Genomic DNA, 27,432 nt, shown 5'->3' on the forward strand with positions numbered 1-27,432 from the left:
ATATTCTCTTACAACGAGTTTAATTTGAAATTGATTAATGTCCCTTAAAGCAAAATCATTATCGTGAAAACTGACAGAGGTAAAAGATATAGTTCTACCCGGGCTCGAACCGGGGACCTTTCGCGTGTGAGGCGAACGTGATAACCACTACACTACAGAACTCATGAAATTCCTTGAAAATATGTAATATAATAACCAAAATTTTTTTTTCCAGGTATAATTGTAAGGATCAGTGTTTCGTGTTTCGTTATTTTCGGCTCAATTCGTAATGAAAAAACTTGCTTATTCCAGGAAAAAGGTTTATTTTATTAGACATTTTTTGAAAAAGAAGCTGAGCTGGTAATAAAGGAATGCATTTTGTTTATCCTTTTTTGTTTAAACATTTTGAGTATATGAAGTATATAGAGTGGCGTACCTAGGGTAAATAGCGCCTGGGGCAAACACCGATCTCGCGCCCCTCTTCCCCCACATAAAGTGCTTAATTACAATTTTTTAATAAATGATGACACAAACTTTATTTTATATAATATATTTATTTTATATGATATATTATTTCTTAATTTATTTTATATAATTCTCGCTTATTGTATCGCAACCAAGCCTCTTTTGCGCCCCTTTCAGGCTGGCGCCCATGGCACGTGCCCTACCTGCCCTACCCTAGATACGCCACTGAGTATATACTGTTGAAAAATGTTGAAAAATGGTAGTATATTGACATTTTACAAATAAACGCTTACGCAAGCTTTTGAATATTTAGTTTACTTTTAAGGAGAAACAAAACCACGTTATTCAATTACTTAAATTGTGTGTGAAAGTTTACTTGTGCATAAGGTTCCGTCTTATAAGCTGTGAAATGCGCCTGAGAATTTATCAAATCTTTTAAAATTTTATTGAAAACACTGAAAAATTTCAGTGTCTATGTATGGAACTTTTTTACTTCACTTCAACCATGATTTATCCACTCTTTGATGTTTGTCGTAAATGTTGCCTAAAATTACTTACCTATGGTGGATTGTTATTGTCACGAAATAATCAATTAATTGATTCTTTAAACTGATTTTTGCCCGCTTAGAATGTGTCAGGCGATTCACTGAGCGAATCCATTAAAAATGAGAATAAAGGCACACAAGACAATGTAAAATTTGGTAGTTTAAATGAATGTAGCGGTTTATATTACGTCCATTAACACAACAATTATTGAAATTGTTTCATTAACCCTTTCCAGCCCAAATTATTCAATTTCAATAAAAAAAAAAAATTTCGACGAAAATTCAAAATACTCAGTTAAAAACAGATGAATATCAAAGATTTTTAAACAAAATTGCAGAGAGCTATCTATGATGGTCGAGTAAAACTATGTCTTTCATCTAATGTGGGAAATTTACATAGGCACAAAATTTATATTTTGAATGACATGTTGCCATATGGCAACGATGAGCTGGAAAGGGTTAAAAACAAGCGCTAATGTGTGTATCAGCTTTCAAAAAATAATATAGAAAAGACGGAATAAAATGAAAATGAGAGAATCTGTAGTTGGGGTAAAAATGTAGAGGCAAAGAAACCAAGCTCGGGGATTTTTAAATACAGCAAGATATGGCATAAATCCAGTGGATAGTATTATACAAGGTGATTTTGAATTACGTGATTTTTGAAGCTGAATTTTTCTACGATTACTTAACACCGGCCGTTTTTTTTGAATAAACGATAAACTAAAAGTTTACGTGTTAATGTATTAACATTATTAAAAATCGATTAAGTATCAATCACGTTAAAGAATGAAGTCGTTATGTCGTATATTTGCAAAAAATGTATAAAAAATAGTCGAACTACGAGTTCGATAGCGAAAAAAGGTTCTTTGTTTTTATAAGATAACACTTTCAACCACTCATGGCTTTTGCATTTCGAGAGATTTACAAATTGCTATTATCAATTGTCTTGCATTTTATTAGAAGTTATTTATTAATTATCTAGTTGCATCTCGTTCACAATCATGGTAAAAAGGGCTGAATTATCAAATTTAAAAATCAAAGTTATACACTTATGTAAAACTAAACGAAGAGTTGTCATGGCACAAAATCTAAACCATTGTTTTTTTAATCTTTTACATAATTTCTGTTCTATTGAGACCCAGGATTAGCAATATTGATTATTAATGAACTATGATTACACAATAATTAAAAACTAAAATTTATATAAATATTTAGCAACCATTAAACAAATATACAATTGTATTTTATAACGTGCCATATACAACTGTATTTAATAGATAAAAAAATATATATCTTATCCATCATTGAATACTTTATTTTTTTATATAAAATGGAGAAATATACTTTTCTCCATGTTGAAAATGGTGGGAAAATGCCTGTTGTTTTAAGTTATTCAACATAAATGCAAAAAAACGGTTATATTACCGTAAATTTGGTGTTTTATAACTAGTAATCATTGCTATGTTACCTTATGTCACAGGCACCTTTTGTATAAACCAATAAAAAAAAAGTAGTTATCCGTCATAAAACACGAACATGATTTTTAAAAAAATAGCGGGTACTTTTTTAAATATGTTTATAATGTTTAATATGTACATATGTACAATATACATAGCTGACGTGAAGCTAAGACTAATTATTGACTAACAAAGGCATTTTTGTAACTACGCCTGTATACTGTTTTTATCCGAGGTGCCCAGGCTCTTGAAATCTGTTATTATCCGAGGTGCCCAGGCTCTTGAAATCGTCAAACGATTTGTATGATGACGAAGTTACAATATGCCCTAATAAAATAGGAAAACTTTCACTAATATCTTTTTTGTCTTCTTCCTCACAGATTTGGACTGAATTGGATTTCCTCTTTTCGCCTAAATTTTTGTCTTGGTGGTTTTCCTCGAAAATTTCCCTTGAAGTAATATAGGGAAGTGCAAAAAACAACACTGCACTTACAAATAACACACCACCACATGCAATGAAAGCAATATGATAAGAACCCGTGGAATAAACCAAAAATCCTATGCAAGACATTAATGATAGCAGTTATAAGAAAATGAAGGTTAAGCAAAGTAGATTATTATCATGTAAAATAAATTTGGATTTTTTGAAATTTTCTGGAGGAAAAGAAAGAAGAAATATTGGTAACAATAATAATAAATTTTTAAAAAATTATTTTCTTGTACCTGCAAATGGTGGACCAACCATAGAGAATAACGATGTAAAAGTATACATCATTCCAAAAGCAATGTCTACCTGATTTCTAGACACAATCTTTGACAGTATAACAATTATGTAACAGCAGAATCCTCCATCAAAGATACCGTAGAAAACAGCAAATGTAGTTAAATGTGTAAGCGAAGTTGCTAACGGCAGAAGCATCATTGACATACTTAAAACAACAATTGCCAATTGAAACATTTGCATAGTATTAGTTTTAAAAAGTTGGCCACTTGCACCAAAACAGATTTTTCCGAACAAACTTGAAAGTGTAATAGCAGAAGGTAAAAAAGATGCACTATGTGAAGAGATTCCATTTATTTCTGCATATCTATTCTGAATAAAATCATTTCAACGATAACTTTTATTATACAACATAGAAATTCATTAAGTGTGAATGTTTGTGAGACCGAGGTATGTATGCAAATAATATTAAACTGTAGAAAAGTGCAAATTAAAGCGTTTTAAAATTCGTTGCTATTTATTATGAGATCTTTAACAATTCTACTTACCAAGTAAACGTAAGGAACGTAATAAACGCACAAAATGACGGACATCGCTAGAGTGAAAACTAAGTATGCTCGGTTTTTGAAAAGTTTCTGATCAAAATAATCGGAAATATTTTTTTTCAACTGATCAGTTGGGATTTTTCGACGAATTACGATTCCTCCCACTATTGGTATCAAAGCTAATATAGAATAATATCGAAGTGCTACTCTTAATCCCCGTTTCACTATTAACAGATTTATTAATGGAGAGAATACAAAACATCCAACGCTGCTACCTGCAGATGTAACTCCTGTTGCTAACACTAGCCTCCTTTTGAAGTACAATGGAAGCAAAAGATAGGAAGAGAAAAAGAGAAAGCTAAGTCCTGTTGATGTCATTAAACAATATGTTACAAATAGATATTTAGCTGATGAAACAAACGATGATGCTAATATTCCAATTCCACTTACAGCTCCACCTACACTGAGCATCAATCCACAGCCATAGCGATTGCATAGGCAACAAGTAATGAACCCAACTAGGAAACAAGTGGAGTATCCGACGGAACCAATCCAAGCTAAAAAAGAATTTCAATTAATAATTACTAATTAAGAACCCAGAATTTGCAGAATGCATCTATAAAAGTATTAGATTATCAGTGATGGTTTATGTTGAGGAAGAGTCTAAAATAATAGAAAATTAAAGGGTGGTTAACAAACCAATAATTAAACCAATAATACGTGGATAACTCGAAAGTTCGTGAAAAATCCTTTTGAAATCTTTTTTGTTAAACTGTATTATAACTAAACTCTTTTGCCTGATCGTTATTGGCTGAAGCATAGGCTGAGATATTATCAACTTGAGTTGGGCTCATGAATAGTTAGTTGTGCAAGTTATTTTAAAGGAAGTTTAAAAAAAAACGTGTTGTAACAAAAAAAAAAAAAAAAAAAAAAAAAAAGCCATACCAGCCTGAAACTCGCTGGCTCTGTATATTTTGGGCAATTCCACAAATATTGTTCCGTAACAATACAAAAATCCTATGCTGAGTGCTTGTCCTGAAAATGCAAAAGGTATTATCAACCAAGAAGAACAACCGTCCAATTTTATATTGTCCATAATTTTATTTTTATCAATTTTATCACATTTCGAGCAAATGAATCAAACAATTCGCGGAAATGTTATTTCATAAACCTCACTTTTTTATTGAATGTCACGATTCTTTCGTGGTAAATAATTTATTTTCTTTGAATATATTTATATATTTATATAAAAAATCTTTTATTGAGTCTTTTCTTTATAAAGTCTTGTTTAAACATTTTTAATTCAGTGTCACGCGACACTTGAGGTAACAAATTTTGCCTGATCTACTTTTAAACGTTCCAGTGTTCGAGGGTTTATTTTTACCAAAAATATAATTACAAAAAGTAATGAAAAAGATTTTTATTCCTAAAAAAAAAGAAAAAAAAACAATTTAGTGTCATCGTGAAGTGAAGTGTTAAAACTTAAAATTTTTATCTCATTTTGTTATCTTTTTTTAAAGTTAAAGTGAGTTTGTTATTGGTTTGTTAGATCGTCATGCTGTAGTAAAGTTCACCAAACTGAAATCTATCAAACTATTTCGAGGCTTTAAAACTTGTCAAAAAACAAATTAATTTTCGAACAAGTGACGTCATTCGTAATAGTTTTCGGGTAAAAGCGATTAATCGAAGTGAGTTGTTCAAAAAGATTCGTAATTGCAGGATCAGCAGCAATTTATGCTTCAATTAAATTTTAATAAGTTCAATTAATCGATTTCTAACGCTATTTGAATCCTTAATCAAATGACGTCAAATAATAAACTTCGAAACTTATTCCGTAAGATAAATTGAAAAATTGTCATGAAAGCTTATATCGATTTTTTATCGGCTTATATAGATTAATTACGAATAAAATTCGGAAAATTTCCATTTAATCATAGCTAATCGAAAAAATCTCGTCGATAATCGATGTATTCATTCTTCCAAATATACAGCTTTTCAATTTAGACCAAAGTTTATAACAATGTCAAGAAATAACTTTTAAAACTATAGACTACCTTTTAAAATTTAATTTCCTTATGTGTGTGTGTGCATGGCCTACTATATTACACGGCCGTATATGTTACATTTTAGAGGCCGATTCTAAGAGGCCTATTTATAAATAAGATGGCTGCGCAATTACAGAGAAAAAACATATCTCATGCGAAATAAATGTAATATTACGAGTACAAATAAAAAGTATTCACAGAAAACTGGCATTTTGTGTTTTCATACCAGCGATTTATGTATATATAAACATATATATCTATGTATATTATATATATTTGTGTCTAATATACATTTTTATATCTGTTAATAATACATTTAAATTGACAACAACATTAGGAATTTATAAAGAAATCACAGGTTAAGGTTTATGTTCTTTTATATATTTTATCCATTTCTATGTTTTATCTATTTATAATATTTGTTTGTTTTTTTAACTTTACTTTTGTCTCTGTCTACTTTTAAAACTTTTAACAGCATCTTTTCTTACAGTGGCATTGATAAGGTTCTGCTTATTGTTAAAAAAGATATTAATTATAATTTTAGAAGCAAAGTTAAAACCCCATTCTTTGTGTAAATCACAAGTAAAAGTAATTGTTGGGAAGTATTTTGATAAAACAAAGGTTGATACTTCTTTGACATTAGCCCCTTGTTTAGTTATTAAATTTGAAAGTTTATCTAAGACTGCAAAACATCCACATGTAAAATCTTTGAGTGAAAGTGAAGGTACAGTAAGACCACCTCTTGAAAGTAATTGTAGATATGGACAAATAACTATATTGTTTGTATCTGTAGCTAGCATAGATTTGCAATAACTGCATTTGCTTCTTTTTATCAATTTCTTAGCTATATAACCAGCAATTGTTGTTGCAACCTCTTCTGTATCAGGTAAGAGAGTTGATTCAGATATCTCATTTGAGTTTAAATCTAATATTTCCAGTAATTCTTTATTATTAGGGTTATTATGGTCTTTCTTTAGATCCTCTTTCCAAAAATTTACATTCTCCTTAATTAAAGACCGACATGCTAAAATAACTTCTGAATGTTGAACTTCTACTAAGCTTACTAGAAATCTCCCCCCACTCATCTGTCTATATTGTGAAAATCTACGCTCTATTGGGTCACTTTGAAGTCGTGAAGTGAGCACATACGAATATCCTTCTTCAATAAGCTCATCTATAAGTAAAGCTTGGGAACGCAGAGTTGTGATAAGAGCAGATGATGTTTGTTTTGATAGTGTAAAATATGGAGATTTCTGCCAAAATTCAATCCAATTAGCAAGTTGCCTAAAAAAAGTTGTTTTACCATCATCACAAACAATTGCATTACCAAGTTTATTTGGACTAAATTGTTGTTTAGAATTTGAAATAGTCCACCATTTTTGAAAAATAGTAAGAAAACCAGAAATGTCTTTTCGTTCTGGAAAATAACTTTTAAAACTTGCAATTGTTGTTTCATCAAAAATGGACAGTGCAAGAGAAACATTTTGCTTTCTGTTACCAGGGTGAAGACTTTGATATGTGATTTTTGGAGCTTTTCTTAAATTACCCTGAAGTTGCTCATCTTTAGAATGTAGATGATGAAAATCTCCCCAAGTAATATAACCAGCTGGACAACTATAAGAATCATCCTTTATATTGTATGTGAACGATGGAAAGACAAATTTTTTACAGTGTAATAAATTATTTCTGATATTTTTAACTAAGTGAACACTATCATAAAATAAGTATATTTTATTATTCGGACTATCAGGATGATGAATAAACAAACTTGATTGGTTACCAAATTTAGAATGAAGTAAACTAAATGCAGTTACATTTGCTTGATGATTGTCAGTAACAATTCCTCGAATTTTAAAACCAGATAGAGAAAGAGAACTAATAGAATCTGATATTTGATCTGAAAGCCATTTACCACTTATAGTAACTTCAGGTATTGCTTTTATAATAAAAGGAATAGATTTTTTTAAACTAACTATCATAAATGCAACAACTCCTTTGTACAGAGTACCCTCGTCATTTGCACCCACATAAACACCACTACAATATTGTGCTTGTTTCTGAAGATAAAATTCATCTACAATTAGTATTATATCTTCATGTATTGAACCTTTCTCAAGCAGTATTTTAGCACCCTTTATTGCATCAACTCCACCTTGTTTTATTTTATTCAATAAAGAAATTGAAGGTAACGGAAAAAATTCAAGTAACATTTTATATGCTTGTTTAGATGTATATCTTAATAATAAAGCATGTCTAATCATATTGGCAGAATACTGTGGTTGACCCTTGGATTTATAGTATATTCGACTATTTATTTCATCAAGAAGCATATTTCTATTAGAAGAAGCAATGATTTTTATGTATGAAGCAAGATTCTCTAACATACTCAAACAAGTTAATTTGGCATTATGACCTTTAGTTAACCATGGAGGAAGTGGAACATTATTTCCTTTATATTGTAAAGCTACACATAAACAATTGTCAATTTTTATTGATTCAAGAATTAAAGGAAAATGTGTAATTGGATCAAATACTAAACTATAATAAATTATACAATTGAGATGTTTTTTAAATTCAAAGCCTTCTGGTGAATGTTTACTATTTAACATGTTCCAGTCAGTAATTTTATCATTTTTAGAAAAAGAACTAAGTTCATCTTCTTGATAAATCCGAGTTTTAGGTGGTCTTCTCATAGCAATAGGTGATGGTAGTGTGGAAGGACGTTTTAAGCACTCACTTGAAAAAATTTCAGGAATAGGATCCAAATTCCAATTTAACTTGCATTTTACACCACGGATAATGTACTTTTCATTAAAATGCTTTTCACACAAAACAGAGTTAGGTGAAGGCATCCAATCACTACGGTTTACAAAATGAACCCAATAATTTAGTAACTCTTCATTTTTTAAAGGAAAATGAAAAGAAGCAACTTTTTTATCTTCCAAAGAACTGATGTATCCAGTTTTACAACCATATGCAACACACTTGTTAACCATGATATGATTTAACTTTTTAAACTTTTATTAACTTTCTAAAATAGCTATATATATATATATATATATATATATATATATATATATATATATATATATATATATATATATATATATATATATATATATATATATATATATATATATATATATATATATATATATATATATATATATATATATATATCCTTTTTAAACCAATAATCTTATGCAAGTTTAATATTTTACACTTGCAATTTTACACTTTATCACTTGTAGTTGTGTCATTTACTTTTTTTGCGCAAATAGGCCTCTTAGAATCGGCCTCTAAAATGTAACATATACGGCCGTGTAATATAGTAGGCCATGGTGTGTGGTGGGCAGCAAAAACTATTAAAATTAAACCAAAGAGTAACTCGATGTTGCTGCATTTACAAATAAAAATCATTTTATTTCTGTATAAAAAAATATTGTTATTATAAAAAGAGACGATTTAAAGAGATGCATTTAGTTACAACCCTCGACACCGTTTTTTTCCACGTTTATGAACAAAAACGTAAAATTTCAAAAAGTAAAACATGAAACTTATTAATTATAAGAAATAACTTTTGAATAAACCAATACTTTGCTTAATTATTATTATTTACAATTATTGATTTAATTATTCTATTTTTATACTTATTTATAACTTTGCTTTAATTATTTTGAGCTTTAATTATTTATAACTTTGTTTGATATTTTTATCGTTATGTTTTCTTCTTATATTTATTTCTGGATTTTAATACCTACATTAGGATGGCATTTGTGGTGTAGTTTTTTTTTTTTTTTTTTCTTTTGAACTTAATCATGTTAAATCTAACCCTTACCAAAAATTTGTTTGTTTGTGAGGTGAGCTACAAACCATGTGTTAAAATCACATTTCGCTCAGATCAATTTAAAGAAAAATGTTTTGGCGAGACAGGTCGAATGTTTCCATTTGAAGCAAGGTGCGATTGCAGCCATCTATATTTCCAAAACATTTATTAAACTTCTTACGGATTATATAAGTAAAATATGTTTAAATTTACAATTTTTTTCTATTAATTTATTATTGCTCCGTTTTTTTCAAAGAACACATTCAGCACTTTTGTAGAATACAGACATATTTATAGTTTATACAGTAATAAATTGGTAATAAATATATTATTACAGACATATTTATAGTTTTCACACTAATAAATTGGTAATAAATATGGTTATAAATTTTAATAAAGATATATTAATGATCTTCATTGATTATGCAAAATAAAAAAATAAAAAATTACAAAATATATATAGTAATGTCAGCTAGATTGAGAATGAATCTCTGAGTTATGTAGCTCACAGAGATCAGCTAATAGTTCATACAATATATTTATACACCAGCAGTATCTACAAAAACTAATGGTATAAAGATAGTTGTATACAGATATTATAGCTGCTTACCATGCTGTGTTATCAACCTTCTAGCACACAGCATTAAATAATTAATATCTAAGAGGTGCATAAATTATGCATAAAAAGACTTAAAATTATATAAATCCTTATATAATATATACAAAAACAATATAAATAAATTTTGTAAAAGAAGTATTACGCAGAATACTAAAACACATAAAGCATAAACTGTTTAATTATCTACAAAGAAAGTCTTTTGATTTCATACTAAAAAATACCTTAACATTCCTAATTGAATAATGTTTGTATTTGTAAATGAAATTTTTTAACATTCTTATTACCAACTTTATCCAAGAGTGCTCTATAGGTTATTAACAAGTTCTCAAAAGGTTATTGACAAAAGCATTTATATCGAATGTATGTCGAAGAATAGCAAATTTTTTGTTACTTTTTATAGAATTTGAAATTTAAATTATAGAATTACAACTTTTTATAGAATTTGAAACAGTATTTATTTGGAGTTTTTTTGGTTTTCTTAGTCGTTGACTAATTCAGTTGCCATCTTGGTTGGCCAAACTTCCTTTAAAAAACTCCCCAAATACGCTATCCGTTTATTATTTTGAATTCAGTCAAAATAATAAATAGATAGCTGTTGTTTCTAATGCAAAATTAAGTGAAAATGTTTTCTTTTCTAAACGCTAATGTAAGATTAAGTGATAATGGTACCCTTTTCTACAAAGAAACTGTTATAAAATCATTCAGACACTAACAGGAATTCACTTGCAGACATTTCTTTTTCTCTCTAGAGGTGAAACGATAGAATTAAAGATTTATAGCAGAGTGTAAATAATAAAATTGTTAAACTGAAAGTTTCAACCAATAAGCGAAACTCTAATCCACGTCCTTCAGTGAGCAAACCAAATACCGTGGAACTTAGGCAGTTAAAAAAAAATGGTGAAGCGTGAGCCGTTTCAAACGGGCAAAGTAGGTGAAACCGATTTATTGTAAATGTAACAATTAGGGATTGCCATCCCTAGATATAAATTGTTGATCCTGTAATCCCGGGATATTTCACGAAAATTTCCCGGGATTTCGGGAATGCAATAAAATAAGTAAAGATAAATAGGGATTAAGCTATTAACTTATTCGTACATCATAAAGTGTCTTGTAAATATAGTAAAATACTTTGGTAAAATACTTGTTACATAGCTGTTTATTCTCTTTGCAATGTTTTAATTAGTTTAATTTCGAATTTTCGGCTTCATTTTAATTACAAATCGTCGCACGAGAATTAGAGTTTTCTATCTGCTTTTTTATATTATAAGAATTTGTTAATAAAAGCTTTAATTAACAATTAGTAATAAAAACAAAAAATTTAAAACCATATAAGTAATATTTTATCAGTTTAGTTATGAAACATAAATAACAAAAAAGACGTATAGTTTTAATTATAAAAAATAACAGGAATAAAAACATTTTAACTGAGAAAAATTGAAGATTAAATTTTCCCAACAACAAAAAAAAGTTAAAACCCAATACTTCTTATGCGACGAAATGTATGCGTGATTCTAAAAAATTCTTTAACTATTCAAAGTGGTTTTTTTCGTATTCACGAAAAGTCACGTATTTCACGTATTCAGTTTGAATTATAGATCTGATAAAGAAACGTAAATTGAAATAGTTGAAGAACTTTAGAAATTTAAAAAAAAATTAGAAGTTAAGTAAATATTTTTAACCTACAACCTACAAGGGTAGAAAGTATAACTTCTGAAATTCAAAAAGAAATGTCGTTATTTGAAAGTGGTGCCACAAGAGGTAACCACCTTCAAAAAGCATATAGTTATATACTATCTATACCATAGGTGGCAACAATAAGGCCCGCGGGCCAACTCCGGCCCTCAGCAACCTTTTATCCGGCCCGTCAGTTAATTGTAAAGATAATAAAAAAAACTATAAACATATATAATATTAATAAATTATATAATATTTAAATTTATAAATTATTAAATTTTAAAATATTTTTTGTAAAAAAACAAGCGCTTTAAATAATTAAAAATATATTAAAAAAATCCTGCCGGCAATTAAACGCAGGATTAATTTCCGGGACTGCCGGCAATTACCATTTGCGTTTTTTAACTGTAAATGGCATCTTCAAAATCAAAAAGGAATGTCGTTTATTTAATGATGAATGGCAAACTAAATACTTTTTTGTTGAATGCAATTCAGTGCTAGTATGTTTAATATGTAATGATTCGGTTTCAGTGTGCAAAGAATATAATTTAAGGAGGCACTATGATACAAAACATTCAAAAACTTATAATCAGTTTGTCAACGAGGAGTTAATTGATCTTCAATGCAGCGATGCTTTGAGAGAAGCATGTAATAAACAAAATTTATTGTTATTTTACAAAAATCTTGACCAAAATAAGTACACCAACTTAGTCAACAATGCAAAAATGATAGGTGTCTTGTTTGGTAGCACATATTTGAGTGAAAGTGTTTTTTCTCGTATGAAATTTGTTAAATCCAAAACAAGATCTGTACTGACAGATACTAACTTGTAGAATACATTAAGAATCGCAACCAGTCGGTTGCCTATTTACATTAAAAATATTGTGAAAAAAAGGCAGGTTCGTGATTACCAATAAACTATAATTTGTATTATACCTAATAGCCTTGTGACCAGCATATGTTGTTAGCTAGTAAATATGTGTGTTTGAGTGTTATTCCTTTGCAAATCAATATTTTTAAATAAAATATTTTTAAAAAACTATATCATTAAAAATCTCCGGCCCCATTTAACAGTTGAAAAGCTAACTTTGGCCCTTATCAAAAAAGTTGTGGCCACCCCTGCTTTAAACAAGGAAAAAGAAAGTATACTCCGAATTAAATTTGCAAGACGTTTAAAACCTAAAAATTTTTAGTGATCATTGATCGCCGTCCACGCGCCACCGGTTCACTGTCATTACGTGGCATTTACACGCAACAAAGTTGGCGTCAACCAGTCATCTTACACGTGCTGACTCACCACCCGAATGTTTTTCACAAATTTCATTAAGTATAACGGTATATAACAACGGTATATAATAACGGTTTATAGCGTTTCAAAAGATAAGACCACCTTTCTTTATTGCTTTTGCTTAGTAACCTAGGAAATAATTTTAAATCCTATCAACACTGATATCAAAATTTAACCTCAAAATCAAAGAAAGAAAAAGTAACGTTTAAAATCTTACTGTAGATTCGGTCTTTCTGTTCTTAGTTCGGTTTGGCGTCACAATAGGTTAAAGAGGCAAATATATAAAAAGTGTGCGCGCGTGTTGAACTAAGTCAATTTAAATTGCAGTTAAAAAGCGTGTGGTTTACTTAATAAACGAAATAGCGAAATTTGAAAGAGTTTGAATGTAGTCGTATGATGTGAAAGCGTGGATTCTTTGTTCGAGGTTATTTATGTGGTTATTTGCGATTAAATGTGTAAAGAATTCAAAAACCTTTTTGAAATGATATTTACAATGTAGCGTTTATTACAGTGCATTTTATAAACCTTTACAATTTTAAAATTTGTCGATAAACAAAAAGAAAGTTTTTATAAGAAGTGAAAACTGGAATATATTACAATGGAACAGTTTCCTGTTAACTTCAAGCTAATGATTGAACCATATTCCGATTGCTCATGATGTGATGTAGTATTAATAAATAGTATTATTTTTTCTTTTTTTTTTAAAGTGAAATCTTTTAAATTTCAATATTGAAAAATATGGAAATGACACAATATCACGATGTTGAAACAAGGAAGAAAAAAAACACTAGTTATAGGGCATTTGTCGTTGTAGCGTCCTGGTTAAATATGTTAATATTACCAACTGTGTTTTACTTAAACTTGCTGGAAGTTACAAACTCAGTATGGGAACTCGAGACAAAACCAATTCCATATTTTGTGTGCATCTTGGTCGTAAGTAGTTTTTTTCAATGACCTGACTAAGGACATATATTTGCTGTTAGAAAACTGTAATTAAAAAAAACTTCTTAATTATAAAAATATGCTTATTTCTGAAAAATGTTGGAAAGTGAACAAGAAATTTATATTCCTGTAGTAACTATTCATGATTCAGGGTAAAATTCCGCATTAAAGAAATGTTTTTAACTTTTATTATTATTATTATTATTATTGTTGTTGTTGTTGTTGTTGTTGTTGTTGTTGTTGTTGTTGTTGTTGTTGTTGTTGTTGTTGTTGTTGTTATTATTATTATTATTTTATATAATACGAAACAAATCGATACATAATGAATATTCAACCAAAGTTAGGTGCATACTAAATTACTGACTTTGAGAAATCAGGCTTAGCTTTCTGCTAAATACAAGTAATTGTTAAGAAAAAACTTTTTAACTAATACAATTTGTAGCTCCTTACGCAGACTACTGAAAATCTTTTTTTTTTTTTTTTTTTTTTTTGTTTTATATTTTTGATCTATAGTGTGGCTCTAATGATCTGTGGTGTGGTTTTATTGTTTTTTGTTTTATTTTTTCTCTTTTTTTTTTTTTTTCCACTTGACTATTTTTAGGCATTTTTATGCAACTTGCTGGTTACCTTCAATGAATATGAATATTTTTCGTTTCGCGTAAGTTTAAAGATTAGATGTATCTCTGCTTTTTTGCTTTTTTTTTATTATTTTAATGCTCGAGAGAAATCTTTTAATATTGTTGCATACAGTATGAAATTTGGGAAATCATATTTCGCCAAATCAAATACTGCTGAAAACACTTTTTTTTCTTTTTTACCATTTTATTAAAAGTCTAGTGATTTTTTTTTTACTTTAATTTATAGAAAAAGCGTATTAAAATGATCTATAGTGTGGTTTTATTGTTCAGTGTCGCCATTATGACAGTTGTGATGTTTTCCCTTTTTCAAATGGTTAAACAATTAAAGAACATATCAAATAGTTGCGATTATAACAACGCCTTAAAAGGATGTAATTGCCGTGCTCAAGACGAGCACATGAACATTTTTATACACGTTCGTAGCTGTAGTCATATATCATATGTTATAGCTAAAATTTATCATGCTTGTGGAGGCTTAGTATACAGCGTGGCTATATACATTACTCTTAACTGTCGCTTGGTGGTGTCACTTTTAAAAGAAAAATATGCAAAAGTATGTCTCAGCTATTGCATAAATATTTTACATATATTGGTAAATGGGATGCAATCTTTAAGTTACATTATTTCATTTAGGTTTCGACTTCAACTCAAACAGTCTTACGGGGTCATTCGCCACCTCCTCCATATAAAGTGTAGGATGAATTTATGCACTTCAAATGCCATTTGTATATTAATATAAATAATTTAGGAGTCTAGTTTTTTAATTGACGTTTAAGTGAGCAGGTACTGCCGTCACTGCTTATTCTTTCTCTTAAAGAATCTCACCTATCAAAAGTCAGCAAAAGATCGAATATAAATTTGTATGGATGGATTCCTTTTTACAGTTTTTGTTTTAACTCGTAGGGAGTTAAACTGACATTTTACTATCGGCATATTTTTTATAACCCTTTTATTATTACTACAACTATTATTTTTATACTTTGTTGGAGTCTGTGGTTGTGTTAAAATTAGTGACTAGTTTAACATGTTACATCATCAGCGCGGAAATTTGAATTATAAAAAGTTGTATGACTTAATTTTGAAAAAAAACAAGCTTTCTCTTGATGTATATCTAGCACAGTGTTATTTTTTTCAATTGCTAATTTTATTCATGTTGGCCAAATTGAATAATCTCCTTTATGTTCAAATCTCTATGCATCAAACTAAGCTAAGGTTGTCATACGCAAAAAAAAAAAAAAAAATCCTTTTTTTTTTCTAAAAACTTTTTTTTTTTAGGATTTCTAAACAACTAATAGTGTTTAATCCGATTTTGACATTCTTTTTGGAAAATCAACAAAAACGTGCTTTTTATTTTAACATTGCATAGATTCGAGCCCTTAGCAATCTTCCTAGCAATACTTTTTATTTTCTACTTGAGTTCCCACCAGGGTTAGCAAAAACCCTACCCAACTGGGTTTTTCCTGGGTTTTTCCTGGGTTATTGGTTTTTTGGGTTTTTGGGTTATTGGTTTTTTGGGTTTTTGGGTTTTTGCTAAAACCAAATCTCTAGTTTGATAAAAATTTTTAGTGACAAAGTTGGATTAACTTATAGTTATCTAAAAGCTATTTTCATTTTTACAGGTATGTTGACTTATACAACAGCTAAGTTTGTAATTAGATTGCATTTTTTTCTAATACATTAGGATAATTTTGAATAGAGATATTATTATAGCACAATTATCAGCAAGATCACTTTTCATTAAACTAATTACTTCTTTATTTACCTTTACTAAGAGTTCTGAAGATATCTGCTTTCTGTTTGGTGGCTTGTATCCAGGTCTTAATTTTTTAATCAGTTTGATAAATTCAAGATTTTCTACTACGTTGAATGGTATATTTGCTGAAAAGAAAAACCTTGCAACTTGCAAATCCAGTTCATCCTTCTGATTACTTGTTGTTGTAGCAACAAATTTAAAAATGGATGTTTGTTGTTGCACCTTCAATGGATTTGAATGAAAAATTGAAGAATAAGAATCATCACTAATAACACTGAAACAAACTTGTTCTTCATCTTCTGACTGGTTTGACATATTTAATGCTGCAGATGTAGATGGCCTTGACTCTAAAACTGATGTATTGCTTAATGCTTATGTGGAATCATTTGCACTTCCTTTTTTTTCTCTTCTGCATTTGTCCAAATGGCTCTTAACTCTCTCTCTATTGTTTTAGTTATGCTCTCTTTGCAATAATTACATATTACTCTATTTGGTTGATCACTTAATATGGTCACTTCATTCCACTCGTTAGCCTTATTTTTTCCTTCCTTATTTATGAAATATATAATACTCAACTCCTTTTTTTATCATTATTAGGAAAATTTTTGAGCAGCATCTAACCTATAGTGTTAAATGGAAACTAATTTATAAACGAAAAAGTTATAAATGAAAAACTTGAGACCAAAAACCCAGTAAGATGGGTTTTTGGTGGGTTTTTGGGTGGGTCTTTGGGTTTAGATTTTTGGGTACCAACCCTGATTCCCACCAAAATTATATTCGGAAGTAGAGAATGTTCTATGGTAATTTACAGCAGAGAAAACCGGTTGTCATTGTGATAACTAAACCAAATTTCAGATTACACCAGTCATTGATCGAACTTCATTTGATGATCCGTTCACGCCTAGCCTCATCTCTTCATCACTGTTACCAAAAACAAAGGCTTTTTCTGCGATAAATCATTTCCATTCCAATCTATCGAACTTTAGATACCAACAATTGGAAATGTTTTGGACAGCTGAAGTAGTTTGGGACGAAATCGTTAATTTAGTTTAAACAAGTTTGATAACCCTGGCATTTAATGATTATATAAATCAAGTTACTTAACAACACTAATAAACGCGATATTTTCAATGCTTGGGCTATCGAAACTAAATTAACGTTTTCGTCCCAAAATACCCCTGCAGTCCCAAGTAGATCCAGTTTAATGCATAGAAAAAGTTGCCAACTTGATTTCAGTTTCAGCTGATCCCTTAGTGTGAACAAAAATAATTCATGAAATCAAAAAATGGGAATTGTCAAGTAATATGTAGTAAAATGCCCTTGAAAATTTCTTTATTTTGACTAAATCACCATGCAATTTTTAATGGGTCAGTACCAAACATGGCCACAAAAATTAATTTTAGAAAAATCATTAAGAAGCATGAGGTACACAGAGCTGTATAGAGATGGTAATTCGAATAGTTTTTTTCTTATAGAAAGCACACATGGCAGTATGGAAATCATAAAGAAGAAATGCATAGCACATGAGCGTTAAAGAGAGGGCTCTCGCTTAAGAAAACTAAAGGCCTACAAACTAACAGTCAAAAACTAGTCAAAAAAGCCATAATTGACCTAACAAGTCATCAATGATCTAACATTCTCCTTGAGAACTGTTTACATAACAAAAGTCAAAATCAGAATGTGATAAAAAAATTAGAAAAGTTTTGACATCAATAATAATTAGAATAATTAGATAATTAAAATAATTAGACGAAATTTCAAGCTTTTAATGCATCAAAATAACCTTTGAAAACGAGTTTCTTAAACAAGAAATCCGAGTTAAAACTTTTTCATTCTTATTCATGTCTTCACATCATTTTTTTAATTAATCGAATGGTGCATTAATTATATGATGCAGTAATTACATGGTGCATTAATTAACTAGGGCTAGAAGGTAAACATAAAAAAAGTTGGTTGAACTTTTCTTGTAGATACCGAGCATCTTTTCAATGTTTTTTAATGGCTGGGTATTGACAAAGATTATTACAACAAAAATTAGTATTGACCTGATTACATAATAATTCCATCAGAAATCATCTATTCAGGTTACTTTTAATTTCTCTTATTTTTATAGGTGCTGTAAGTTGCATGGAGTAGAGAAATGGTAAAAATTTTATTCATGTTCAATTAAAAATATTTATTCTTTTATTTCCTGTTTAAAAGTAGTGCGATTTTAATTTTTGTCGATTTTTTCTCGATTTTTTTTTAGGCATGCAGTAAATTTTAGTGTTGTGACCAAAACTAAAAATTGTAAGTAACTTAACTAAAAAAAACCGTAACTAAAATTAGCCGACTAATTTTCTAGATTAACTAAAATTAATCTCACTTACTTTAAGAAATTGTATTTTTAATTTATGTCGAACAATAATACGTTTTCTCCAATTGAATATGCCACTCCAATGTCTGATTTAAAGAAAAGATTGGATAAAAGAAAGACTATAGATGAATAAAACCCTGTAAATTATAACGATAGCGAAACAAGTTCAAATTTCTCATCCGGTCAAAAAGAAATTGAAGATGATGCTCAGTCCATTGAAGAAGCAACTAAAACTACATACGATTATTACTCAATCGAGAAGGAAACATCAAAATGGATATGCCATCAGTGTAATAGTAACAGACCTAAAAAGTACTCATGTAAAGCATCAAAGAGTATACTAGATTACCATCTTGAACATGATCACGAAATAATAACACCGAAAAAAAAAAAAAAACAAATTATGAGTGGCTTGTCGAAAGAAATTAGCTATAGGATTGATAGAGCTCTTTTAATTTTCATTATTTTCATTATTGCCTGTTGTCTTCCATTTATGTTGTCATCCATTTATGTTGGTAGAAAATAATGCGTTTAAAGAATATGTTTTGTGTTTAAATCCAAAGTATAAAGTGCCTTGCCGAAAAAAGTTAAGATCTCTTTTAACTGATTTATATCGAGAAAAAGTTGAACTTTTGAAATCAAAATTATTATCAATTAAAGTTTTATCTATTATTACTGACGGATGAACGTCCTGTCAAAACTATAGTTACATATCTGCAACTGCACATTTCATTTCTAACAAAACAAATTTCATTAGTTTTTGTTTGGGCTTTGCATACCTTAATGGCCACCATGATGCAGATAATTTAAAAGAGGCTTCGCTAAAAATTGTAGAAAAATTTAAAGTGGATGATAAAATAATGAGTATAGTATCAGATAACGCCAATAACTTCTCAACTTAATGATTTATTAGAAGAAAGTCAAGTGCAACAAGGTGTCGAAAGAAATCACGTGCTTCATTTGATTCAAGATGTGAAAACTCGTTGGCACTGGCAAAACGTTTCTCATGGCAGAGCGAATGCTTAAGCTTCACTCCTACGTAAAAGATATCTTTAATTCGAAACAACAATACAAAGATATGAGAAAATATTTACTCGATGAAGATGAAATGGTTAACTTAAAAGAAACGGTAAATGCTTTATTAAGCTTAAATCAAAAAAAAGTTTTACTATCTGGCGATAGGTATGCAACGTGTTCTTTAATTATTCTAAGTAAAAAGTACATTGAGAAGCAGCGAATTAAGAATAAAAGTGAAACTCCTCCTTTAATTGTAATATTGAAATCACATTTGTTAGAACCTTTACAAACTTACAAATATTCATATGAATTAGAGAATAATTCCTTTTTATTGTGTGCCACTTTTTTGGATCCAAATTATAAAAGTTTTGCAATTCTTTGAAAAGTACGAAAAAAAGAAATATTTAAAAAGCGTTTAACATTTGGTATGCATTTTATAATAAATAAATTGCCGAAGTTTAAAAGTACTTAAGTTGTAACAAACATAATCTAAATACGCCGACAAATTTAAGCGCAATTCCGTGCTTATTTGTCCCGTGTCACACGATAGAGCCGAAAATATTTATATTCGAAAATATCATCGAAATATTTCATAACCGAACAGTTTAGAACCGAAAAGTATACTTTCATTGCAGGATCGAATTACAAAATCCTCCTTGCGCCGAAAGTTTTAGAACCGAATTTTACAACCGAAAAAATTTGGATCGAATTACAAAATCCTTTCTTTTTTTAATTTAACTTAATTTAAAAACTTTATTATAATAAAGTTTTTAAACTAAGTTAAATTTAAAAAAATCAATTTCTATAGAAATTGATTTTTACAAGATAGTTTTAGTTAACACTAAAACTAATTTAAATCAACACATTTAACTTTACAGACAGTACACACACACGTACACATAGAAATGTCATAAATCATTTATGACTTTCGATCGAAATTTTTTCGGTTCTAAAGTTATTTATGACATTTCAATTCATGATTCGATGGAAATTTTTTTAGTTCTAAATACATTTATGACATCTCGATCGAAAATTCGATTGAAATTAATTTGGTTCTAACTTTTTTCGTGAATATTTTCGGCTGTTTAATAAATTTCTCATATTCGGTTCTAAATTATAATTTAGGATTCGGTTGAATCCTCAGACCATTAAAAGCTATAGATCCGGCCTAAGCTAAATAATTTTAATCTTTAAGTGATACCAAAAAAAAAAAGTTTGCGCATGACGTCAGTTTGTAGCAAAAACTTTTTTCGATGATAAGTTTGCTCTTGCATTTGCCTTATATTTTTTGATTATCTTCAACTATGGTGCATTCTTGCTAACTGCACAGAAAGACATAAAGCCAGGGCAGATATATCATTTCATGGGTAAGAGTTCATTTTAAATAAAAAATAATTGAATATGACTACTATGATGTTATTTATCGATTGATTATTTAATATGACTAAATATTATCATATTTGGCGCTACTGCAGTTTCTCCTCCCCCCCTCCTTTTTTATGATTTATTATGATAGGGAATTTTATGCTGATTCAGAAAAATATAAAAACATAGACCTGAAAATTAACGGAAAGTGCTTTAATTCGAAGTCAAAGTTGTAAAAAATCCCACTAAAAACCCTAATATTCGCCATTTTGAAAATAATAAGTTAATGATCTTTTTGCTGACAAAAGCAATACATTAATAGAATGGTTTTTACGTTAAAAAAAGTCGTAAAAGTATGTTTATCTAGCGCAATTTTTTGTGGCAATGAAAATAGCCGTTTTTTGATTTATTAGAGAATAAACTATATTGCTAGTAATGTACTTTTGTAATAAATTTTAAAAAAGAATTGAACAGTTCTTTTTCCTAAAAGAAGAACTTTTGAAACTTACTTCATTGTTGTTTTATCATATGTAAAATTTAGAAAATGTAACCTTCAAACCTTTTTTTTTAATGAAAAAAACCAGCGTACGATACAATAATAATAATTAATCAATTTGTCACATTCTCAAATTCTACGTTCAACCTTTATTTGAAATCTTCCATTAATTTCATTTCGTTATAACACTTTCGTTATAACACTTTAAAATACATACTTTTATTTGTCAAAATATCACTTGAGATAAACATAGTTATTGAGTATCTAGTCAATTTTAATCGCAAGTGGCATAAATATGTACAGCTGTCAACACACAACATACAGCTGTGTTCAATGAAACAGCAGTTAATTTATAAATATTTAGAAATAAAGTGTATTATCTAATAATGCAAAGGCTGATGGAAACCAGGGAGCTTATTCGCCAAACTTTTTTTTTGCGTAAGTTTGGCGTAAGTTCAAAACTGTAAAAGTCATATTCACCAAACTTGCGCAGCTGCGCTTCAAAAAAACTTTCGTAAGTTTTTGCGTAAGTTCAACCCTCAATTATCGGTATTCACTAAACTAAAATGGAATTTGTAATATTAAGACGACTACATTCTATATACGTTATGTATTTCATCCTCACGTTCATTCGCTTTTACAACTTAAATATCATTTCTTAATTCATTGTGCACAATGAGTTATGCACAACGAGCCATATATAGTCATTGAACTACATATTCATTGTGCACAATTAATTACACAATGACGCAACTACAGTATTCACTAAACTTTTTAGAAATTTGCTCAGCTGAATTTACGCCAGAAAAGTTACGCTTGCTATGAGCTGCCTTAACTTTGGCGTAACTTTTAAATCACCAAATAATAAGAATAGCGTTATATTTTTATGATACATATGTAGTTCTATTGTTAGATTGATATATTATTAGGGATCTTAACATATGTAAATTATACATACAATAGTTAGGGTTAACAATAATCACAGATTATAACAAAAAATAACTACATCATAATGATATAGCATCTTATTAAGATGTTATATTATTATATTTATTAGGCTTAATATATCTTATATATAATAGCATCTTATATAAAATGATATATTTTCATATTATTATTATCACATAATAAAACATCTTTATAATGTAACATAATATATGTAACATTATATAATATCTTATAAAGATGTTATACTATTATATATATATATATATATATATATATATATATATATATATATATATATATATATATATATATATATATATATATATGCAACTTGTATCTTTAAAACGTGCAACTTGTATCTTTAAAAAATGTTTTTTTAATATAAATACTAAAGTTCAAGCTATCTTCTGAATTTTGGAGCGTAAGCTAAGTAATCCCTTTGCGATTCTTTTCTTGCTTGTAACTTTGTTATTTTGTTTCTTGGTTAATAAAGATTCACTGCCTGATGCCTTAAAAATTAAGCGAACTTTGTCCACAGCAATAAGCCTATTTTGTTTTTCTTCCTCGTCTCTGTAGCGGTGAACAAGTTGTTGCATCATTCCAATTGCCCTTTCAGCGTAGTCGTTTACACAAACAATACTTTTTGCAAAATTTAAAAATAATTTATATGTTGATTGCGTGTGCCAATACTGAGGTGGCAAGGTCAGCCAATCATCAATTCGTTGATCTTTTATTCCGATCATATTAAATTAACCAGGAGAACTCATCGACCAAAGAAGCTAAGCTAAGAATTTGCTGATGAATGTTAAGTTAAATTTTCAACAATTTTTCTATATCTTTTTTTTTGCTTATTTTCAGTTTTAAAGTAACATGACTTAGATTTTGGAAATGATAATATTGCATCAACAATTTATATATATATATATATATATATATATATATATATATATATATATATATATATATATATATATATATATATATATATATATATATATATATATATATATATATGTATACAGTGGCGTACCTAGGGTAAATAGCGCCTGGGGCAAACACCGATCTCACGCCCCTCCTCCCCACATAAAGTGCTTAATTACAATTTTTTAATAAATGATGACACAAACTTTATTTTATATAATGTATTTATTTTAAATGATATATTTTTTCTTAATTTATTTTATATAATTCTCGCTTATTGTATCGCAACCAAGCCTCTTTTGCGCCCCTTTCAGGCTGGCGCCCATGGCACGTGCCCTGCCTGCCCTACCCTAGATACGCCACTGTATGTATATATGTATATATGTATATATGGCGCTGCTCAACTTTCGCATCCCCCTTTTTTATGATTGATTATGATAGAGAATTTTATGCTGATTAAGAATCGTATAAAAACATGGGTCTCATAATCAATGGAAAGTGCTCTAATCTGAAGTTGAAAGTACAAAAATATACGACAAATCCCTAATAGTCGCTATCTTGAATAAACTAACTTAACGGTTGATTTTGTTCTCAAAAGAAAAACATTATAAGCCTGGTTCTTGTCATTGAAAAATGTTTTTTTGGTTTATCGTTAAAGTGAAAGTTCTTTCGAGTGTAATCAAATGTACAAACTAACTATAAAACAAGAAGGAATCACATGTTATTCTTGTGAAACATGTGATTTCTTCTTGTGAATTTTATTTTTATAACAGAATTTACGACTATATTTCCCATTAAAATCTTTATTAATATTAAGAAAAAAGGTATTTGAAAGGATGAACTTTCATCGAATAATAAAAATGGAGTTCTTAAATATTCTTTGCAAAAAATGTACTTAATAGATTTTAATTTACACTATCCTAGGTGTTAGGGTTATGGCATTTATTATTGGTCTTCAAAAAACCATGATTTGTGGATAAATGAAAAAGCAGCAAAATTTTTCTGAAAAATTCCTTTCTATATGATAGACATTTAAAAAAAAAAAACTTTTACGGGGGTGTAACTTGAAGTATAAAAAAAATTCAATAGCTTTAAATATGCATATTTTTAATATAAACATTTTTAATAGTTTAAAAGTGTATTTAAGTATATAATTAATAAAAGATTTTTTCAACTTGTTTAATAAAAAGTTAAAAAAGATATTCTAGACAACAAAGTAAGAATCCCAGTTTAAACAAATTGGCGTGATAAATTAAATGCCATTGAATTCCCTTAACATTCTATTATTCGAAATCGAAAATAAAATAAAAATAAAAACCAGTTTTTTCATACTTTTAAAAGATAACTTTTAGTTAAAGAATTATCAATATTCAAGATGGCGAATATCAGGGATTTGTCGTATATTTTTGCACTTTCAAATTCAGATTAGAGCACTTTCCATTGATTTTGAGACCCATGTTTTTATACGATTCTTAATCAGCATAAAATTCTCTATCATAATCAATCATAAAAAAGGAGGGTAGCGCCGCTAAAATTGCTGGAAAGCTCATAAAAGCCACAAAGGGAATGATGTGGCACCAAGACATACAGGAGCTTCTTGCAGGTTAGTTTTCCTATCTTGTTATTTTGTTTATTTGCTCATGACTTTTTACTACCAATAATTAGCAGTTAATGTTTACCTTAAGGTAATAGTATAGTTCTTATATTATTACCTCAAGATAATGTTTATTGTTTTCTTTGTTTATAGATGCAATTCGAAATGTATGGAGCTTATATCTGAAGATGCTATAAAAAGTACTATACAGTTTGTTAACAAATTTGATAGCAAAAACGCTCTAGACACACATTTGCAATCATTAATTGAAAAGAAGGATATACAGAGAAAACGTCCTAGATCTGAAGAACCTAAGAAAAAAGAACTTACCTTTATTTATCACATTAAGATAAATGGTGTTAGAAAGAAAGTGTGCAAGAAAGCTTTTTGCAGTATGCATGGAATTTCTATGAAACAAGTTAGACGTTTATGTGTTTTATTAAAAAGATATGAGCAGCCTATAGATCACAGAGGTAAATCTGAGGGATCACAAAGCAACGCATTGCCTTGTGATACATTAATTAAAATACAAGAGCATATTGAGTCATTTCCTGTTAAACATGTGTACTTTTATAATAAAGATGCATCATATTATTTAGATGAAAAACTCAATGTGAAAATTATGCACTCATTATACAAACAAAAATTATCCAGATTATCCTGTTAAATATAAATTTTACTTAAAATATTTCCAGGAAAATTTTAGCTTATCGTTTGGTAGAAAGCAAATTGATGTCTGTGGACTGTGTGAAGAGTTAAAGGTTAACCTAAAAAATCCACATAATAATGAAAATGCAAAAAGAGTCTATCAAGCAGATATTGAGATCCATAAAAGACAAGCAAATAAGTTTTACAAAAAAATACAGGAAGTAGAAACTAAGTGCAAGAACAATCCGAATGTGTATGGGATTGCATTTGATTTTATGCAAAATTTGCCACTTCCACATATCCCTGTCCAGGAGATTTTTTATCTACGTCAATTATGGCTATATGAGTTTTGCATATATGATCTTAAAACAGGTGAATCAGTATTTTATTCTTATTGTGAAGGAGTTGCTAACAAAGGTCCCAATGAAGTATGTACTTTTGTGCTGGATTATATTAAAAAATATATTGGCAATGATGCCAAAGAGCTGCACCTATTTTCAGATGGTTGTGCTGGCCAAAATCAGAATCATGCCATGGTCCGGGTTCTTTTATCACTGGTAGCTGAACTAGGTAGCAATGTAAATGAGATCCAATACTACATACCCAAATGAGGTCACTCATTCCTGCCAAATGATAGAATGTTTGGGACAGCGAAAAGACATATTCGAAAAAATGACAGGATTTACACACCAACTGAGTATGAAAATCTTATAGCTGGGGCTAACAAAAACTTTGAAATAAGAAGGTCTAAAACTGAAGATATTATTGACATAAAAAAATGGTGGCCAAACCATTATAAGAAACTAGTGCTATCTGTGGATTGCTATGGCAAAGGAATACCCAAGGACAAATAAGTAACTTTTGGTATTTCTAAAGTGTCACATTTTACCTTCTCTAAAACCACACCTGGCCTAGTGACAACACGTGAATCCATAGATTGCTTAGTCAGTTATGATTTCCAGCTCTTACAAAGGATGGGTACCAAGCCATCCTTACCATCAAGTAATACTCCTGCATATGCTGGGAAAGTGCCAATCAATGAAAAAAAAATATCAGATTTGAAAAAAATTAGAAAAATAGGTTCCATATTCAATAGTAGAGTATCAAAACTTCTATACAGAAGTTTTTGCATGGCCAACAGCCTTAACAAACAATGAATATTAAGAAATAAAAGATGATTAACTTAAGATTTTTCTGAAAGTCATTGGATTTGTATGTAAAAAAAAAGAATTCATTTTGAAAAAGGCATTAGTCCAGAAGTTTAAGTTATAAAAATCTGTATGATTTTTTTTTTTTTTTTTTAAATAAATAAAGTTCACAAAAACTCTATGCTTTTTATTTATCTACTCCTATATTTAGTTTTATAAGCACCGTAGACTTTTTTGATAAGAAACATATTTTTGTTGATCCTGAAAAGTTTGTCCGTACCTTGAAAAAATGAGAAACTGATAAAGTTTTTATTATGAATGTAATGAAAGTGCTGCGTATGTAAGCTTCCACATTAAATGACAAGTTTGTTGAGAAAAAATGGAAGTTTGCGTTAATAAATTGATACTTCTTATCGCTGATATAAAATTAAATATTTAGAAA

General features: G+C 29.0%; 2 protein-coding genes, 1 non-coding gene and 1 pseudogene across 9 annotated transcripts; 2 read left to right on the forward strand and 2 right to left on the reverse strand.

Annotated features, from left to right (window-relative positions):
- Nucleotides 1-89: 89 nt before the first annotated feature.
- Trnav-cac (transfer RNA valine (anticodon CAC)) lies at nucleotides 90-162 on the reverse strand. The gene has a single exon. It is a non-coding gene; the product is annotated as a tRNA-Val (tRNA).
- A 2,367-nt stretch (nucleotides 163-2,529) lies between these two features.
- On the reverse strand, nucleotides 2,530-10,242 carry LOC145187822 (monocarboxylate transporter 10-like). Of its 5 annotated transcripts, none has more exons than XM_090076710.1 (5): nucleotides 10,194-10,242; nucleotides 4,658-4,747; nucleotides 3,716-4,269; nucleotides 3,170-3,539; nucleotides 2,530-3,004 (listed from the first exon to the last, which is right to left on the reverse strand). In XM_090076710.1, the coding sequence occupies exons 1-5, from the start codon at nucleotides 10,225-10,227 to the stop codon at nucleotides 2,673-2,675; spliced, it is 1,380 nt and encodes a 459-aa protein (XP_089932836.1). In that variant the 5' UTR covers nucleotides 10,228-10,242; the 3' UTR covers nucleotides 2,530-2,672. The 5 variants fall into 5 exon arrangements, with proteins under 5 accessions (XP_089932836.1, XP_089932837.1, XP_089932838.1 ...); XM_090076711.1 differs by lacking the exon at nucleotides 10,194-10,242 and having other exon boundaries at nucleotides 2,530-2,681; nucleotides 2,716-3,004; nucleotides 4,658-4,971; XM_090076712.1 differs by lacking the exon at nucleotides 10,194-10,242 and having other exon boundaries at nucleotides 2,530-2,895; nucleotides 4,658-5,001.
- Nucleotides 10,243-13,634: 3,392 nt separating this feature from the next.
- Nucleotides 13,635-20,185, forward strand: LOC149893328 (uncharacterized). Of its 2 annotated transcripts, XM_090065344.1 has the most exons (7): nucleotides 13,635-14,097; nucleotides 14,708-14,764; nucleotides 14,971-15,297; nucleotides 15,378-15,436; nucleotides 18,611-18,640; nucleotides 18,746-18,786; nucleotides 18,951-20,185. In XM_090065344.1, coding segments are annotated over exons 1-7 (711 nt in total). In that variant the 5' UTR covers nucleotides 13,635-13,902; the 3' UTR covers nucleotides 18,953-20,185. The 2 variants fall into 2 exon arrangements, with proteins under 2 accessions (XP_089921470.1, XP_089957001.1); XM_090100875.1 differs by having other exon boundaries at nucleotides 18,746-20,185.
- On the forward strand, nucleotides 19,860-26,886 carry LOC145194419 (uncharacterized; annotated as a pseudogene). Its single transcript, XR_016455304.1, has 3 exons — nucleotides 19,860-20,235; nucleotides 25,146-25,203; nucleotides 25,348-26,886. The product of XR_016455304.1 is annotated as an uncharacterized LOC145194419 (transcript).
- Nucleotides 26,887-27,432: the final 546 nt, after the last annotated feature.

The sequence above is a fragment of the Hydra viridissima genome, unplaced genomic scaffold (assembly GCF_058129835.1).
Source record: "Hydra viridissima isolate aposymbiotic clone 2 unplaced genomic scaffold, HvirCarnegie_v1 scaffold_1, whole genome shotgun sequence".
Lineage (NCBI taxonomy): Eukaryota > Metazoa > Cnidaria > Hydrozoa > Anthoathecata > Hydridae > Hydra > Hydra viridissima.

Excerpts from the sequence above, each read along its gene's own strand:
- LOC145187822 (XM_090076709.1), bottom strand. The coding sequence starts at position 4,808 with ATGGACAATATAAAATTGGACGGTTGTTCTTCTTGGTTGATAATACCT. Across the intron at positions 3,540-3,715 it reads ACGTTCCTTACGTTTACTTG|AATAGATATGCAGAAATAAA; the intron begins GTAAGTAGAATT and ends GATTTTATTCAG. Across the intron at positions 3,005-3,169 it reads GGTTGGTCCACCATTTGCAG|GATTTTTGGTTTATTCCACG; the intron begins GTACAAGAAAAT and ends TGTCTTGCATAG.
- LOC149893328 (XM_090100875.1), top strand. The coding sequence starts at position 13,903 with ATGGAAATGACACAATATCACGATGTTGAAACAAGGAAGAAAAAAAAC. Across the intron at positions 15,298-15,377 it reads TAAAAGAAAAATATGCAAAA|GTTTCGACTTCAACTCAAAC; the intron begins GTATGTCTCAGC and ends TATTTCATTTAG. Across the intron at positions 18,641-18,745 it reads TTGCATGGAGTAGAGAAATG|GCATGCAGTAAATTTTAGTG; the intron begins GTAAAAATTTTA and ends ATTTTTTTTTAG.